At 45.8% G+C, this 15,909-nt stretch overlaps 1 protein-coding gene across 2 annotated transcripts in view; it reads left to right on the top strand.

Annotated features, from left to right (window-relative positions):
• LOC134911447 (glutathione S-transferase 3-like) overlaps nucleotides 1-15,909 on the top strand; it is an 89,873-nt gene that overhangs the window by 45,659 nt on the left and 28,305 nt on the right. For both annotated transcript variants that reach the window (XM_063919652.1, XM_063919651.1), the window contains exon 3: nucleotides 10,904-10,955. In XM_063919652.1, the coding sequence (XP_063775722.1) occupies nucleotides 10,904-10,955 (52 nt within the window). The remainder of the gene's footprint in view (nucleotides 1-10,903; nucleotides 10,956-15,909) is intronic.

Raw genomic sequence — 15,909 nt, 5'->3', positions numbered from 1 at the left:
CTGATGTCAGAGGTCCTTTCTCTAACTTGGTTCTAGCATCTACCGTCCACTCACCGCTGGATAGGGGTCCTTCAGGAGGTCTTCGCAGCCAGGGTCATCTTCTACGGTGCCTGTGCAGTCGTTGCCGGCTAGACTCCTTCTCCTCCCATGAAGGGCAGTTGGCTGGGTTCGTCTGGGTCTACACTGGATCCAAAGCCGGGTCATTGCCTCAGCGTACATCCCTGCCATTCACTCAGACCTTCTCCTTGTACTGGATGCAAGCAGGTACAGCCGCCGTTAGCTCCCCGGGTTCACGATGGTCCTCTTGCCACAACGCAAGTCCCCACTCCAAATCCGGGCTCTGATGTCACCAGCATGGCTCCTCAACAGGGAAGTCCCACTCTGGGATCCGCGGTGAGTTCTCTCTTCTGGGGTGAGTAGTCCGGATCCTCTGATTTCCTTCCAGGCATACTGCTCCTTTCCCTCTAGACTCTCTTTTCCCGCGCTCCTGTCCTGATATAGGATACTCTGGACCTCCCCTCCACCGAGACCTAACTGGCACCTAGGACCTCAGCAACAGCCCTCCCCCAGGCCACTCTGCCCTGCAACCTAAGGGACCCAATAAACTGAGGGCCAGTTTCCTGGGCTTGGCTGTTGCTGGCCAGAATGGTGACACAGCATTTCTCTGTGGCGCCAAAATCTCCCTGTCTGAGTTGACAGGGTGAACAAAAGTTCATCCTTTGTACTTGGCTGTGGGAATGCTCTGGATATTTGGGAGAACAAATAAATCAGGGGTTCCCTACGCCATTATTAAAAAGAAAATGTGTAGGAGTATTACACCTCTGAATCAGGATGTATACGTATATTAATAATATTAATGTTGATATCAATACCACCAATTATACTAATATTCAGCGCACAACAAATATCTAGTTTGAATGTATGAAAAATAGGCCACTAACCATATGAATGAAAGCTGCTCCCATCAGAGTACTTCTACAATCTAAACTTGACTAGGTTTATATTTCATACTATTCCCGTGTCTCTCCTGTGAATGAATGAATGAATGAATGAATGAATGAATGAATGAATAAATATGTAGTTTCTTGCTATTTAATTTAAAGTTATTTATCACAATATCATTTTGTGATAACATATTGTTGTCATTATGTGTTTTATTGTTTATTTATGGTATTGTTTTGGTATTGTCTCTCATATGTATAATTGTGCTGTATAGAAATTAGAACTTTTGAGTCTGCACCTGTTGCTAGAATTAATTGCCAGGTGCTATACATACAGTATATGGATCATTAACCATGGCTGCTAACCAATTGGTTACCTGTTCTTTAAATATGAACAACCAAATACACCTGTATACCTTCTGATGAAACCGTATGTTTTAAAAGCACAGAGAAACGCGTTAAGCATTCACTGCACCTACGTGATTCCGACCACCCAGACTATCCACAGACCGAAGGCTGCTGAGTAACGTCCACCCACTGTAACCCGGAGCCGCTCTCCCCCTCCCCGTGGACACGAACGTACCGATGCTTTCATCCCGCACTATCGGATCACTGCACATAGCCGGCTGTGCTGAGTTCTCTGGCCCTCATTCCGAGTTGTTCGCTCGCAAGCTGCTTTTAGCAGCTTTGCACATGCTAAGCCGCCGCCTACTGGGAGTGAATCTTAGCTTATCAAAATTGCGAACGAAAGATTAGCAGAATTGCGAATAGACACTTCTTAGCAGTTTCTGAGTAGCTCCAGACTTACTCGGCATCTGCGATCAGTTCAGTCAGTGTCGTTCCTGGTTTGACATCACAAACACACCCAGCGTTCGCCCAGACACTCCTCCGTTTCTCCAGCCACTCCCGCATTTTTCCCAGAAACGGCAGCATTTTTTCACACACACCCATAAAACGGCCAGTTTCCGCCCAGAAACACCCACTTCCTGTCAATCACATTATGATCACCAGAATGAAGAAAAAACCTCGTAATGCCGTGAGTAAAAAACCTAACTGCATAGCAAATTTACTTGGCGCAGTCGCACTGCAGACATTGCGCATGCGCATTAGCGACTAATCGCTCTGTTGCGGAAAAAAATTAACGAGCGAACAACTACGAATGACCCCCTCTATATGGCAGTGGTGAGATCTATTTCAGCAGTGTGGAGGGCACATTAGAGCGCTAGCTCTGTGGCTTTTAAAGCATTGCAGGAGCCGCATCCATTAAACTCTGGTAGCTATACCAAATATAATACAAGGCTCATCTCTAATTCAGCTACAGTTCCTCCTTGGAGTTACAAATAGCACTATCAGTGTCCTTAAACATCCTATATTGGAACTCCTCTTCACTTATCGTCTGTGGACTTTTTATATCTATATTTGGTGGAATTATGGACTCATATCTGTGCAAGTGATGAATATTGGTGTATTATCCACTTTTTATCTTTATTGATTTTAGATATTTTTAATATCACATTATTTTATATAATAAATTGTTTTTAATAATCAAACTATTTTTTAGCGCTCTTTTGTGATATTGTATATCTCATCCTTGTGTTATATTAGTGAGTACCTCTGAATCAGACCCTCAGGTCCTAAATATCCTGCCCGACCAGTGAGCATAGATTTCTTGCTTTGTTGCTAGTGATCAATGATCCCAACTGTCCCACCAGATCACTCTTCATTACATGGTGACTGCAGCACTCATCTGGCAGTTCTTCCAACACTGGAGTATAAAACATATGAAGAAAGGTTATGGTAACTTTGTTAATTTACTAAATATATACTTAAAATAAAATTTAAGAGGAAATATCCATTTACATTAATTTATATAACGAAAAACTAGGAGTGCAAATATACACTGTTAAAAATAAATAAAAATAAAATAATAATAATAATGTACAATGCTATCAAATGTCAATTCTAGCTCTCAGAAAAGGAGGTATGTACAGTATATCAGTTGTTCAATTATTAGTGAAAAAAAATAAAAAAAATAAACAAGTTAGTCAGTTCTGTGTTTATAGTACTTCCCAGTAATATACCGCACATGAGAGTTAAATATTGAAATATAATTTAATATTTACTAGTATGATATCAAATTGAAAAATATGTCAACCGGTGTTACATCAGTGTTATAAGTAGATTGTAATAAATTCCAAGTTAGGTATCTAATGTGACATTACATAAATAATAATAGACAGATTACCAGACTGTCAGGAAAACCAGGTACAAATGAAAGATGTTGGCTGCACTCTGACAGCAATAGACAGATGAATGGGCCTAATTCAGACCTGATCGCTCGCTAGGGTCTTTTTGCAGTCCTGCGTTCGCATAGTCACTGGTCTAAACTGCGCATGCGTATGCACTGCAATGCACAGGCACGTTGCACGGGTACAAAGCGGAACGCCACTCAGCGATGGGTTTGTGCAAAGAATGCATTCGCATGGGCATTCGCAAGGAGATTGACAAGATGAAGGCATTTGTGGGTGTCAACTGACTATTTTCTGGGAGTGTTTGGAAAAACACAGGCGTGTCCATGCGTTTGCAGGGAGGGTTCCTGACGTCAATTCCGTTTCCGGACAGGCTTAAGTGTTCACAGCGGCTGAGTAAGTCCTGGGCTACTCATCGATTGCACAAAATCTGTTTGTACAGCTCTGCTACACATGCGTTCGCAAACTTGCAAAGCGAAAATACACTCCCCTATGGGCGGCAACTATGTGAATGCAGGACTGTAAAAAAAAACCATAGAGAGCGATCAGGTCTGAATTAGGCCCAATTTCTCCATGGGAAGTGAAGCGAAGTGAATACACCACTTTTTTTTTTATTATTCTTTTTTTTTTTATTTTACAGAAAGATATTATGCATCACCATCAAGTTGATTATAATGAGTGATGTCTCCAGTCTGCCTGTGTGAATTTACTGTAATCTTCATGCTCTTTAAACGTACCTCACGGGGATGCATTCACATGTTTATTTTAAATTGAATTTATTGCACTTTAGATGCAAATTTGTCCAACTGTAACTATGCCTCAATACAAGTATGTATGTAGTATGTGTTAATGTTGACAGGTTTTAATAATTATTATTTCTCTTATGTCCTAGAGGATACTGGGGACTCTGTAATGACCATGGGGTATAGACGGGCTCCGCAGGAGACATGGGCACTCTTAAGACTTTAGATGGGTGTGAACTGGCTCCTCCCTCTATGCCCCTCCTCCAGACCTCAGTTAGATCCTGTGCCCAGAGGAGACTGGATTCACTGCAGGGGAGCTCTACTGAGTTTCTCTGAAAATACTTTTGTTAGGTTTTTTATTTTCAGGGAGCACTGCTGGCAACAGGCTCCCTGCATCGTGGGACTGAGGGGAGAGAAGCAGACCTACTTTACTGATAGGCTCTGCTTCTTAGGCTACTGGACACCATTAGCTCCAGAGGGAGTCGGAACACAGGTGTCGTCCTCGCTGTTCGTCCCGGAGCTGCGCCGCCGTCCTCCTCACTGAGCCGGAAGATAGAAGCCGGGTGAGTATAAGAACAAAGAAGACTTCACAGGAGGCAGAAGACTTCAGATCTTTAGTGAGATACCGTGCAGCGGTCACGCTGCACGCCATTGCTCCCAACACACACACACAAGGCACAGTAAGGGTGCATGGCGCAGGGGGGGCGCCCTGGGCAGCAATAATTACCTCAAAAAAGCACTGGCACAGGTCTCAGATACTGCGGAGGCAGTATATTATAAAACCCCCGCCAGTATAAAGAAATTGAGCAGGACCGAAGCCTGCCGTCGAGGGGGTGGAGCTTGATCCTCCAGCACTAACCAGCGCCATTTTCTCCACAGCTAGCTGCAGAGAAGCTGCCCCGGACTCTCCCCTGCTGAACCAAGTAACAGAGGGCAAAAACGAGGGGGGGGGCATTTATTTGTGCAAATAGGTGTATACATATATTTATATAAAAAGCGCTGTACAGGCTGGGAAGTTGTTTCCAGTGTCCAGTGGCGCGGGGTGTGTGCTGGCATACTCTCTCTCTGTCTCTCCAAAGGGCCTTATTGGGGGGCTGTCCCCATATTAATATATCCCAGTGTGTGTGGGGGTGTCAGTACGTGTGTGTCGGCATGTCTGAAGCGGAAGGCTCGCCTAGAGAGGATGCAGAGCAGATGGTGGTGGCGTCTCCGTCGGCACAGCCGACACCGGATTGGTTGGATATGTGGAATGTTTTAAATGCAAATGCGACTTTATTACATAAAAGATTGGACAAAGCAGAGTCGAGGGAAAAAGCAGGGAGTCAATCCATGGCTTTGACTGTGTCACAAGGCCCTTCGGGGTCTCACAAACGTCCCTTTCCCAGATAGTAGACACTGATACCGACACGGATTCCGACTCCAGTGTCGACTATGATGATGCAAGGTTACACCCAAGGGTGGCCAAGAGTATTCAATATATGATTATTGCAATTAAAGATGTTTTGCATATCACAGAGGACCCCTCTGTCCCTGACACGAGGGTCTGCATGTTTAAGGAAAAGAAACCTGAGGTAACGTTTTCCCCATCTCATGAGCTGAACGCTTTATTTGAAAAATCTTGGGAAACTCCAGACAAGATACTGCAGGTTCCCAGGAGGATTATTATGGCGTATCCTTTCCCCTCACAAGACAGGTTACGGTGGGAATCCTCGCCCGCGGTGGACAAGACCTTGACGCGCTTGTCCAAAAAGGATCCTGCAGATCGCAGACAGGAAACTACCTTGAAATCAATTTATACGCATACGGGTACCCTGCTCAGACGGCAGTAGCGTCGGCATGGGTGGGTAGCGCGATTGCAGCGTGGGCAGATAACTTGTCTCCTGACATAGATACCCTAGATAAAGATAGTATTTTGTTGACCTTGGGTCACATTAAGGACGCAGCGTTATATATGAGATAGGCTGCGAGAGATATTGGGCTGCTGGGTTCAAGAGCCAATGCCATGGCAGTTTCTGCTAGAAGGTCCCTGTGGACCCGTCAATGGACAGGTGATGCTGATTCAAAGAGACATATGGAGGCTTTGCCTTACAAGGGTGAAGTGTTATTTGGGGAGGGCCTCGCGGACCTGGTTTCCACAGCTACCGCGGGTAAGTCTTCTTTTTTGCCTTACGTTCCCCCACAGCAAAAGAAAACACCTCAATACCAGATGCAGTCCTTTCGGTCGCATAAGTTCAGAAAGGGTTGGGGCTCTTCCTTCCTCGCCAGAGGTAGAGGGAAAAGAACGCCAGCTACGGCTAGTTCCCAGGAACAAAAGTCCTCCCCGGCCTCTACAAAATCCACTGCATCACGCTGGGGCTCCACTGAGGGAGTCCGCGCCGGTGGGGGCACGTATTCGGCTCTTCAGCCAGGTCTGGGTCCAGTCAGATTTGGATCCTTGGGCGGTCGAAATTGTATCCCAATGCTACAAACTGGAGTACGAAGAGGTGCCTCCACACCGATTTTTCAAATCGGCCTTGCCAGCTTCTCCCCCAGAGAGGGAAATAGTTTCAGCGGCCATACAAAAGCTGTGTCAACAGCAGGTGGTTATCAAGGTTCCCCTAGTGCAATAGGGGAAGGGGTTTTTATTCAACCCTATTTGTGGTCCCGAAGCCGGATGGCTCGGTCAGACCAATTCTGAATCTAAAATCCTTGAACCTTTATTTGAAAAGGTTCAAATTCAAGATGGAATCTCTCCGGGCAGTGATCTCCAGCCTGGAAGGGGGGGATTTTATGGTGTCACTAGACATAAAGGATGCTTACCTTCATGTCCCCATATATCCGCCTCATCGGGCGTACCTGAGATTCGCTGTACAGGATTGTCATTACCAGTTTCAGACGTTGCCGTTTGGGCTTTTTCCACAGCCCCGAGAATTTTCACCAAGGTAATGGCGGAAATGATGGTGCTCCTGCGCAAACAAGGAGTCACAATTATCCCATACTTGGACGATCTCCTGATAAAGGCAAGATCAAGAGATCAGTTACTAAGAAGCGTGTCTCTCTCCCTGAGAGTACTATAACAACACGGCTGGATTCTAAATCTACCAAAGTCGCAGTTGGTTCCGACAACTCGGCTGTCATTTTTGGGCATGGTTCTGGACACGGAAAAAAAGATGGTTTTTCTCCCAATGGAAAAAGCCCAGGAACTCCAGAACATGGTCAGGGACCTGCTAAAACCAAAAAGAGTGTCAGTTCATCAATGCACTCGAGTGTTGGGAAAGATGGTGGCGGCCTACGAGGCCATTCCGTTCGGCAGGTTCCATGCGAGAACTTTTCAGTGGGACCTTCTGGACAAGTGGTCAGGGTCCCATCTACAAATACATCAGAGAATAAGCCTATCCCCCAGGTCCAGGGTATCTCTCCTGTGGTGGCTTCAGAGTGCTCACCTTCTAGAGGGTCACAGGTTTGGCATTCAAGACTGGGTTCTTGTGACCACGGACGCGAGCCTCAAAGGATGGGGAGCAGTCACACAAGGAAGAAATTTTCAGGGAATATGGTCAAGCCAGGAGGCTTGTCTACACATCAATGTGCTGGAATTAAGGGCCATATACAACGGCCTACAACAAGCGGAGAATCTTCTTCGCAACCTACCCGTTCTGATTCAGTCAGACAACGTCACAGCCGTGGCGCATGCAAACCGCCAAGGCGGGACAAGGAGCAGAGCAGCAATGGCAGAAGCCACCAGGATTCTTCGCTGGGCGGAAAATCATGTAAGCGCTCTGTCAGCAGTCTTCATTCCGGGAGTAGACAACTGGGAAGCAGACTTCCTCAGCAGATACGATCTCCATCCAGGAGAGTGGGGACTTCATCAAGAAGTCTTTGCAGTCTCAGGGCCGAATCTAGCATTTTTGGCACCCGGGGCAAGGCAGTAATTTAGCGCTCCCCCCCTCCCATGCGTGCACACACACACACTTTGGAACCATGTAAAAAACACAGTAATAAACAGTTGGCAAATTGACAACTAGCACCGTCAGGGTACATCCAGTACATACTCCCTAGGAAAATGGATAGGAACACAAAAAAACTAACATGCACATCAGATACAGTATTGTGGAGGACTCTGAGTGGCCAACTGCATTAGGACTACAAATCCCAGTATGCAAGTCAGGACATAGGACCAATTAAAGAGGAGGAGTACCAAATTTCTGGGGTGGGGACACACACAATGTGGGTTATCCTGGCAGCAGAGAGGAGTCCCTAGGACTGGCTGGTGTTATATACCTGATATAAGCCATGCAATCACTGTATCACACATACTGGGGGGAGGACTCCAACTGGCAAACTGCTGTAGGACTACAAAGCCTGCATGCAAGTTGGGACCTAGGACCACACTTTGAGAGGCAACAGATGTCCTGGCGTATAGAGACCTCACCTCAGTGCCCAGACTAATTATCAGCTGCTGCTTCCTTTCACTCTGTCCTCCGCTGGTGGAGCTGCCATGCAGGAAGGGGGAGGACCTGAGGAACAGGCCGGGGGCAGATATAGTTTACACAGGCACAGGAATGTGTGAACGGCCACCCCCGCCCTATTCATAAGTGTTTTAGTTGCCAGGGGGTTTGTTTCCCAGCAGTCAATATTGGTGGTACTGTGGAGCGGGGACCTGCAGCGAGGGTTCTGGGACCTGGCAGTAGGTAGCCCCTTAAGGTCCTTTCCTCCTCTGGTGGAGCTGCGTGTGGGAAGGGGTAGGCACTGTGGAACAGGCCTGGGGGCAGACATCGCTTACACAGGCACAGGAGTGTGTGAACAGCCAAGGACCAGCGCTTGGGAAATAAAAAGGGGCAGCTGGAGAGTCCTTGGTCACCGCCCTTGCCCCATTCAATAGCATTCTAGTTGCCAGGGAGGGGGGAGTTTCATTGATGGTGAAGAGCAGAGGGTACCTACAGTCAGGATTCCTGGACCCAGCAGAAGGTAGCCCCTTAGAGCTGAGAGGAAGAGGGGAGGCAGAGGACCCATCTTTGCGCCCTTTCAGATTCTGCACCTGGGGCACATGCCCCCTTAGCGGGCCCCCCCACCCCACCCTAGTTACGGCCATGTTTGCAGAGATAACAAGTCGTTGGGGACTTCCTCAAATAGACATGATGGCGTCACGCCTCAACAAAAAACCCTAGTGACACCGTGGGTGTTTCAGTCGGTCTATGTGTTCCCTCCACTTCCACTCATCTCAAAAATATTTAGAATCATAAGACGTACAAGAGTGCAGACAATACTCATTGTTCCAGATTGGCCTTGAAGGGTCTGGTATTCAGATCTTCAGGAAATGCTCACAGAAGATCCGTGGCCTCTTCCTCCCAGGGAGGACCTGTTGCAACAGGGGCCCTGTGTGTTCCAAGATTTACCGCAGTTACATTTGATGGCATGGCGGTTGAACACCAAATCCTAGCTAGAAAAGGTATTCCGGGGGAAGTCATCCCTACCCTAATCAGAGCTAGGAAGGAGGTGACGGCGAAGCATTATCACAGTATCTGGAGGAAATATGTATCTTGGTGTGAAGCCAAGAATGCTCCTACGGTAGATTTTCAGCTGGGTCGTTTTCTCCACTTTCTACAGACAGGAGTGGATATGGGCCTAAAGTTAGGCTCCATTAAGGTGCAGATTTCGACCTTATCTATATTCTTTCAGAAGGAATTGGCTTCTCTCCCAGAAGTCCAGACTTTTGTAAAGGGAGTGCTGCACATCCAGCCTCCTTTTGTGCCCCCAGTGGCACCGTGGGACCTTAACGTGGTGTTACAGTTCCTTAAATCACACTGGTTTGAACCTCTTCAAACGGTTGAATTAAAATGTCTCACTTGGAAAGTGGTCATGTTATTGGCATTGGCATCTGCGAGGCGGGTGTCCGAATTGGCGGCCTTGTCTCACAAGAGCCCCTATCTGATTTTCCATGTGGATCGAGCAGAGTTGAGAACTCGTCCTCAATTTCTTCCTAAGGTGGTTTCGTCTTTTCATATGAACCAACCTATTGTGGTGCTTGTGGCTACGGGTGACTTGGAGGATTCCAAGTCCCTGGATGTAGTCAGGGCCTTAAAAATTTATGTAACCAGGACGGCTAGGGTTAGGAAAACAGAGGCACTGTTTGTCCTGTATGCAGCCAGCAAGGTTGGCGCTCCTGCTTCTAAGCAGACTATTGCTCGCTGGATCTGTAACACGATTCAGCAGGCTCATTCTACAGCTGGATTGCCGTTACCAAATTCGGTAAAGGCCCATTCAACTAGGAAGGTGGGCTCTTCTTGGGCGGCTGCCCGAGGTGTCTCGGCATTACAGCTTTGCCGAGCAGCTACTTGGTCAGGTTCAAACACTTTTGCAAAATTCTACAAGTTTGATACCCTGGCTGATGAGGACCTCATGTTTGCTCAATCGGTGCTGCAGAGTCATTCGCACTCTCCCGCCCGGTCTGGAGCTTTGGTATAATCCCCATGGTCCTTACGGAGTCCCCAGCATCCTCTAGGACGTAAGAGAAAATAAGATTTTAAACCTACCGGTAAATCTTTTTCTCCTAGTCCGTAGAGGATGCTGGGCGCCCGTCCCAGTGCGGACAATTTCTGCAAGGCTTGTAATATAGTTGTTGCTTACATAAGGGTTATGTTACAGTTGAGATCAGTCTCTGGCTGATGCTGTTTTGTTCATGCTGTTAACTGGTTTAGTATATTTCAGGTTGTACGGTGTGTATGGTGTGGGCTGGTATGTATCTCGCCCTTAGATTAACAAAAATCCTTTCCTCGTACTGTCCGTCTCCTCTGGGCACAGTTCTTTAACTGAGGTCTGGAGGAGGGGCATAGAGGGAGGAGCCAGTTCACACCCATCTAAAGTCTTAGAGTGCCCATGTCTCCTGCGGAGCCCGTCTATACTCCATGGTCCTTACGGAGTCCCCAGCATCCTCTACGGACTAGGAGAAAAAGATTTACCGGTAAGTTTAAAATCTTATTATTATTTTTTTCAGTTCGAAGAGATATTCGTTGAAACAAGAGAGGATTATGAAAAGTTGCTTAAAGGTACAGCATATTATTTATTATTATTACATACTGCAAGTACAATATAAATGAGAAAAAATAATTGTCTAAAACAGACACTTAGTAATGTAATATTCCTCTGGACAATACTATTATAGCAAGCAAATTTCCACATAAAAGGGAAAAATATTGCACTCACTAGACTGGAGAAACGTCCAGCTTACTTATTTCAGCTTATATAGTTCAACTTATATATTCATGCGGCTATTTGCTTGTATATATGTATATATGATAGATATATATATATATATAACTGTATATATATATATATACATATATATATATATATATATATATATATATATACACATACATAAACACCATATGGACAAAAGTATTCGGACGCCTGACCGTTACACCAATAGGGACTGTAATAACATTGCATTCCAATACATATACTTTAATATGGAGTTTGCCACGCTTTTGAAGCTAAAATAGCTTCCACTCTTCTTGGAAGGCTTTCCACAAGATTTTGGAGTGTTTCTGTGGGAATTTGTACCGATTCATTCTGTAGAGCATTTATGAGGTCAGGCACTGATGTTGGGCGAGTAGGCCTGACTCGCAATCTCTGTTCCAGTTCATCCCAAACGTGCTTGATGGGGTTGAGGTCAGGGCTGTGTAAAATATTGTTCCTACAGCTCAGGTCAAGTGGTGGGATCAGTGTGTGTGTTACCACCTTTCATCACACAGTCTAGGAAGAATGGTGACAATGACATGCATCATACTTACCTACATTGTAAGTCTCCTCTCCGGGAGAAGCCCGGAGAGGAGACGCAGCAGGTGTCTTTGGGGGCGGGGCCGGACTGTGACATCACTAAGCCCCGCCCCCGCATCAGGAAATGCCGCTATTCGCGGGTCCGCGGGAAGGGGGTGGGGCTAAATGACGCAATTTGCGTCATTTTAACCCCTTCTTCACCCGACGGACCCACTAAGATGCGAGCAGGATGCGGGAGACCTGCCCACTCTTCCGGGGGTGCGGGGGGATACCCCAAAAAACGGGAGCCTCCCGCAGCTTCCGGGAGAGTAGGTAAGTATGACATGCATACTGTATATGTTTGTGTATTCTGCAAGTATTCTTTCATGATGGAAAAAAACATGATTTTTAGGGTTGTAAATATTATGTTTTAATTGTCATTCTTAGCTATTACACACCCAGCGTTATTGGCATAGCATGAGTTGCTTAGCAATTATATGAGACTTCTAAATGGGGACAGTTCCGGTATAAATAGAGGGATGGGTGTGCCTTGGGGTGCTAGTTAATCAGTTCATCTTGGTTCATCTGAACAATTATTTTTTTCTTAGTAGTAGGGATTATGATTGCTACAGGCATTTTGGTGTATACTGTAAAAGTTAATTTCATGGTTCTCTCATGACAACAAAATCTTAAATATGAAATGTGCACAAGCAACATTCAGGGTTGTGTTCAGGAACATTTTAATAAAGGCCAATTATGGTCCCACTCAGTCAGATTTCCCTTGGTTAAGCCTCTTAGGGGGGAATTCAATTGAGGGTCATGAATTTGACAAACCCAGCAACACAGGATTTTTACCGCAGTAGTAGGATTTTGCTATTCAATTGCAGGACTGAAAATGGGACACAGTGATTGTGTCATTTTTATCGTACCTAAAGAGCAAGTCTGATTTTGGTAAAATTGTTAGTTTTACGAAAATTTATCGGGATTTGCTCTGGCTCCCTGGCTGCACTACACAACCCCCCCCCCCCCCCCCCCCCCGAATGACTAATTAAGCAATTGGAAGTTTCCAATGATCTTAATTAGTCTGTAATTAAGCACCTTCCAAAGCGCGGTCTTCTGCATCCCGCGTCAGGAATCGGATCTGCAGCAGCGGTGAGTGTATGAGTGTGTGTGTGTGTGTGTGTTTACAAGTGTGTATGTGTGACCCCCGGCCTGTGTGTGACCCTCCCCCCATGTAGTGTATTCCTCCTAGAGGCAGCGACTGGGAGAATTACAACTCCCAGCAGCCCTGAAAACCCTGCAACCACTTTTTCAAAATTGGATACCGCAGGTAGCGGGAGTGCGCACAAGGTATGCAAGATTTTTTACCTCAGTAAACCTTGTTCCCAATTGAATTCCCCCTTAGTATTAGGGGTAAATTTACTAAGGTGGGAGTTTTTTTTAGAACTGGTGATGTTGCTCCTGTCAGATTCTACTTAACATTTATCTAGCTGCTTCTAGAAGATAATAGATATAGGCCCTCATTCCGAGTTGTTCGCTCGCTAGCTGCTTTTAGCAGCCGTGCAAATGCTAAGCCGCCACCCTCTGGGAGTGTAATCTTAGTTTAGCAGAAGTGCGATCGAAAGGATCGCAGCGCTGCTAAAAAAAAAAGACTGTGCAGTTTCTGAGCAGCTCCAGACCTACTCCTAGCTTGCGATCACTTCAGACTGTTTTGTTCCTGTTTTGACGTCACGAACACGCCCTGCGTTCGGCCAGTCACGCCTGCGTTTCCCCAGGCACGCCTGCGTTTGTATCTGACCAGGGCCGGTTCGAGAGCCCTCTGCGCCCCGGGCAGGAATTGGGGGTGTGGCTTAATACGGGGGGCGTGGTCAGGCACGCCCCCTGTACAGTAGTACCGCCGCTTAAGTGCTGAGCGTTGCGCGATGACGTCATCGCGCACCGCACAGCAAAAGGTCCTCTCCACGAAAGGAAACTAGACGCATAGCGTCTAGTTCCCTTCGTGGAGAGGACCTTTGCTCTGCGGTGCGCGATGACGTCATCGCGCGGCGCTCAGCAAAGGTCCCCTCCACGAAGGGAAACTAGACGCTGCGCGTCTAGTTCCCTTCGCAGGGGACACAGCAGCGGACAGCACACAGCGGGCAGAGGGCACAGCAGTGCGGAGGGCACAGCAGTGGCGGATCTTGCCATGGTGCGGCGCCCTCCGGATGGCGCCAGCGCCCTCCGGAAGGCGGCGCCCCGGGCAAAAGTCCTGCTTGCCCGTGGCAAGATCCGCTACTGTATCTGACACGCCTGCGTTTTTCCACACAATCCCTGAAAATGGTCAGTTACCTCCCAGAAACGCCCACTTCATGTCAATCACTCTGCGGTCAGCAGTGCGACTGAAAAGCATTGCTAGACCTGGTGTGAAATGTCGAAATAAAAAATATTACATAGAAAGAACATACAGACTCCACACATATCAGTTGCTATGCTTGCAAATACTCGCAGCGAGCAAAGCAATATATGGTAACATACGCATTTACACGGACATGCCACAGAGATGGATTCGACACATATTTCATACAGCACATAATTATAACATATCAAGCGCCAGACATCATAATGATATTAAAATTATATAATGGAGTAAAGTACTGTATGTGTATTATTGGAACGAAGCAAGATAGACCTGTCGTATTTGGTATTAAAGCAACCAGATTAATGTGTAGATTCATTTGATACTTGTTATTAAGTTGTAGGACATTGCAACAAGTAGTTATGATTAAATGTATGAAAGCTAAAGTCACTTTTATTAGAACAATAGACATTTCCAAACAGGTGGTGGACAGGAAGCTCAAGCCAGCCCTTTTGATGTCTTCAAGGCTGAACCTGGTTAGCATACGAACAAACCAGTGACTCATCATGAATGAGAAAATTCCCTCCCTTAGAATAGATGTGTGCACTCCCCCAAACTAGATAACACATTACAGAGACACACAGGAGTTAGTTGCTGTTTTGTCCCAGACGATGGTGGAAATATTGCCAGACCAGTTCCTGTATTTATTTGCTGAGAGAAAGAGTGATATGGAGGGAAAATTTATATGAGAAAGATATGGTAATTGTATTGCTGGCCTGTAACTGTAACTGTATGTATTAACTGCTTACTGTATGAATTGTAACCATGTAACTATATGTATACTGTACATTGTGATATATTGAATACAAATCCTTTTAATAACAAATATATACATCAATGAGCTTTGGATCTCAGATAATGTGTGGGTGTATTGTTTTCTCTTATGAGATGCAGTGTTTTGCGATGTATAGCGCACATTCATGGCACATGGTAATAAGATGTGCAGGCGCCTACAATATATATTAGAGCGGGCATTTTAAATATTTGTTAGAAAGCAATTTGGTATTTACAGAAACTACTTCGGCTGTTGTGAAAGTACGTTGCGCGTGCGCATTGCGCCGCATACGGATGCGCAGAAATGACACTTTTTTGCCTGATCACTGCGCAGCGACCAAAAACAGCTAGCGAACATCTCGGAATGACCACCATAATCTGCTATGGGCAACATCACCAGTTCTAAAAAAAACTCCCACCTTAGTAAATTTACCCCTTAGGGTCTGGATTCGAGACAGTAAAAACTCTATTCTACTCATTCTACATTTGGCCAAAATATGTTGCATGTGTCACCAGCATTTGGCCTTAAGTGATCCCAGTCCCACTTCAACCACAACACCTTGCAGAATAAATTGAAAATAATATCAAACCTATTATTAGACTACAAATTGTGCAAAATGTAAATTTACAAATGAAGTGTGAGTACTGGCATTACACAGATTGATGGAAGGGGATACGGTCATTAGGTCGACAGGCATTAGGTCAACCGCTATTGGTCGACATGATTACTAGGTCGACATGGAAAAAGGTTTTTAAAAAATAAATTCTCAGTTTTCACAGTTTTTCAAATTTTTGTTAATTTTTTTTAACTTTTTCATACTTTACGATCCATATGGACTATGATTGGGAATAGTAACCATGGCGAGTGAAGCGAGCCATGCGAGGGGACACTGTGCACTAATTGGGGTTCCCCATCACTTTACGAAGAAAACGATACCAAAAAAAGTAAACTGACATGATTTTGCTCATTTATTTCCTAGTATAGGTCTAAGGACAAAGTTAATACATTAGTGATACTGAGCCTGATTCAGGGCAACACACAGTCCCGGTCCATTCGCAAGTGACCTATGGGT

Source organism: Pseudophryne corroboree, chromosome 4, assembly GCF_028390025.1.
Source record: "Pseudophryne corroboree isolate aPseCor3 chromosome 4, aPseCor3.hap2, whole genome shotgun sequence".
Taxonomy (NCBI): Eukaryota; Metazoa; Chordata; class Amphibia; order Anura; family Myobatrachidae; genus Pseudophryne; species Pseudophryne corroboree.
Note: the sequence above shows the minus strand (reverse complement) of the source record. Positions and strands in the feature narration are given on the sequence as shown.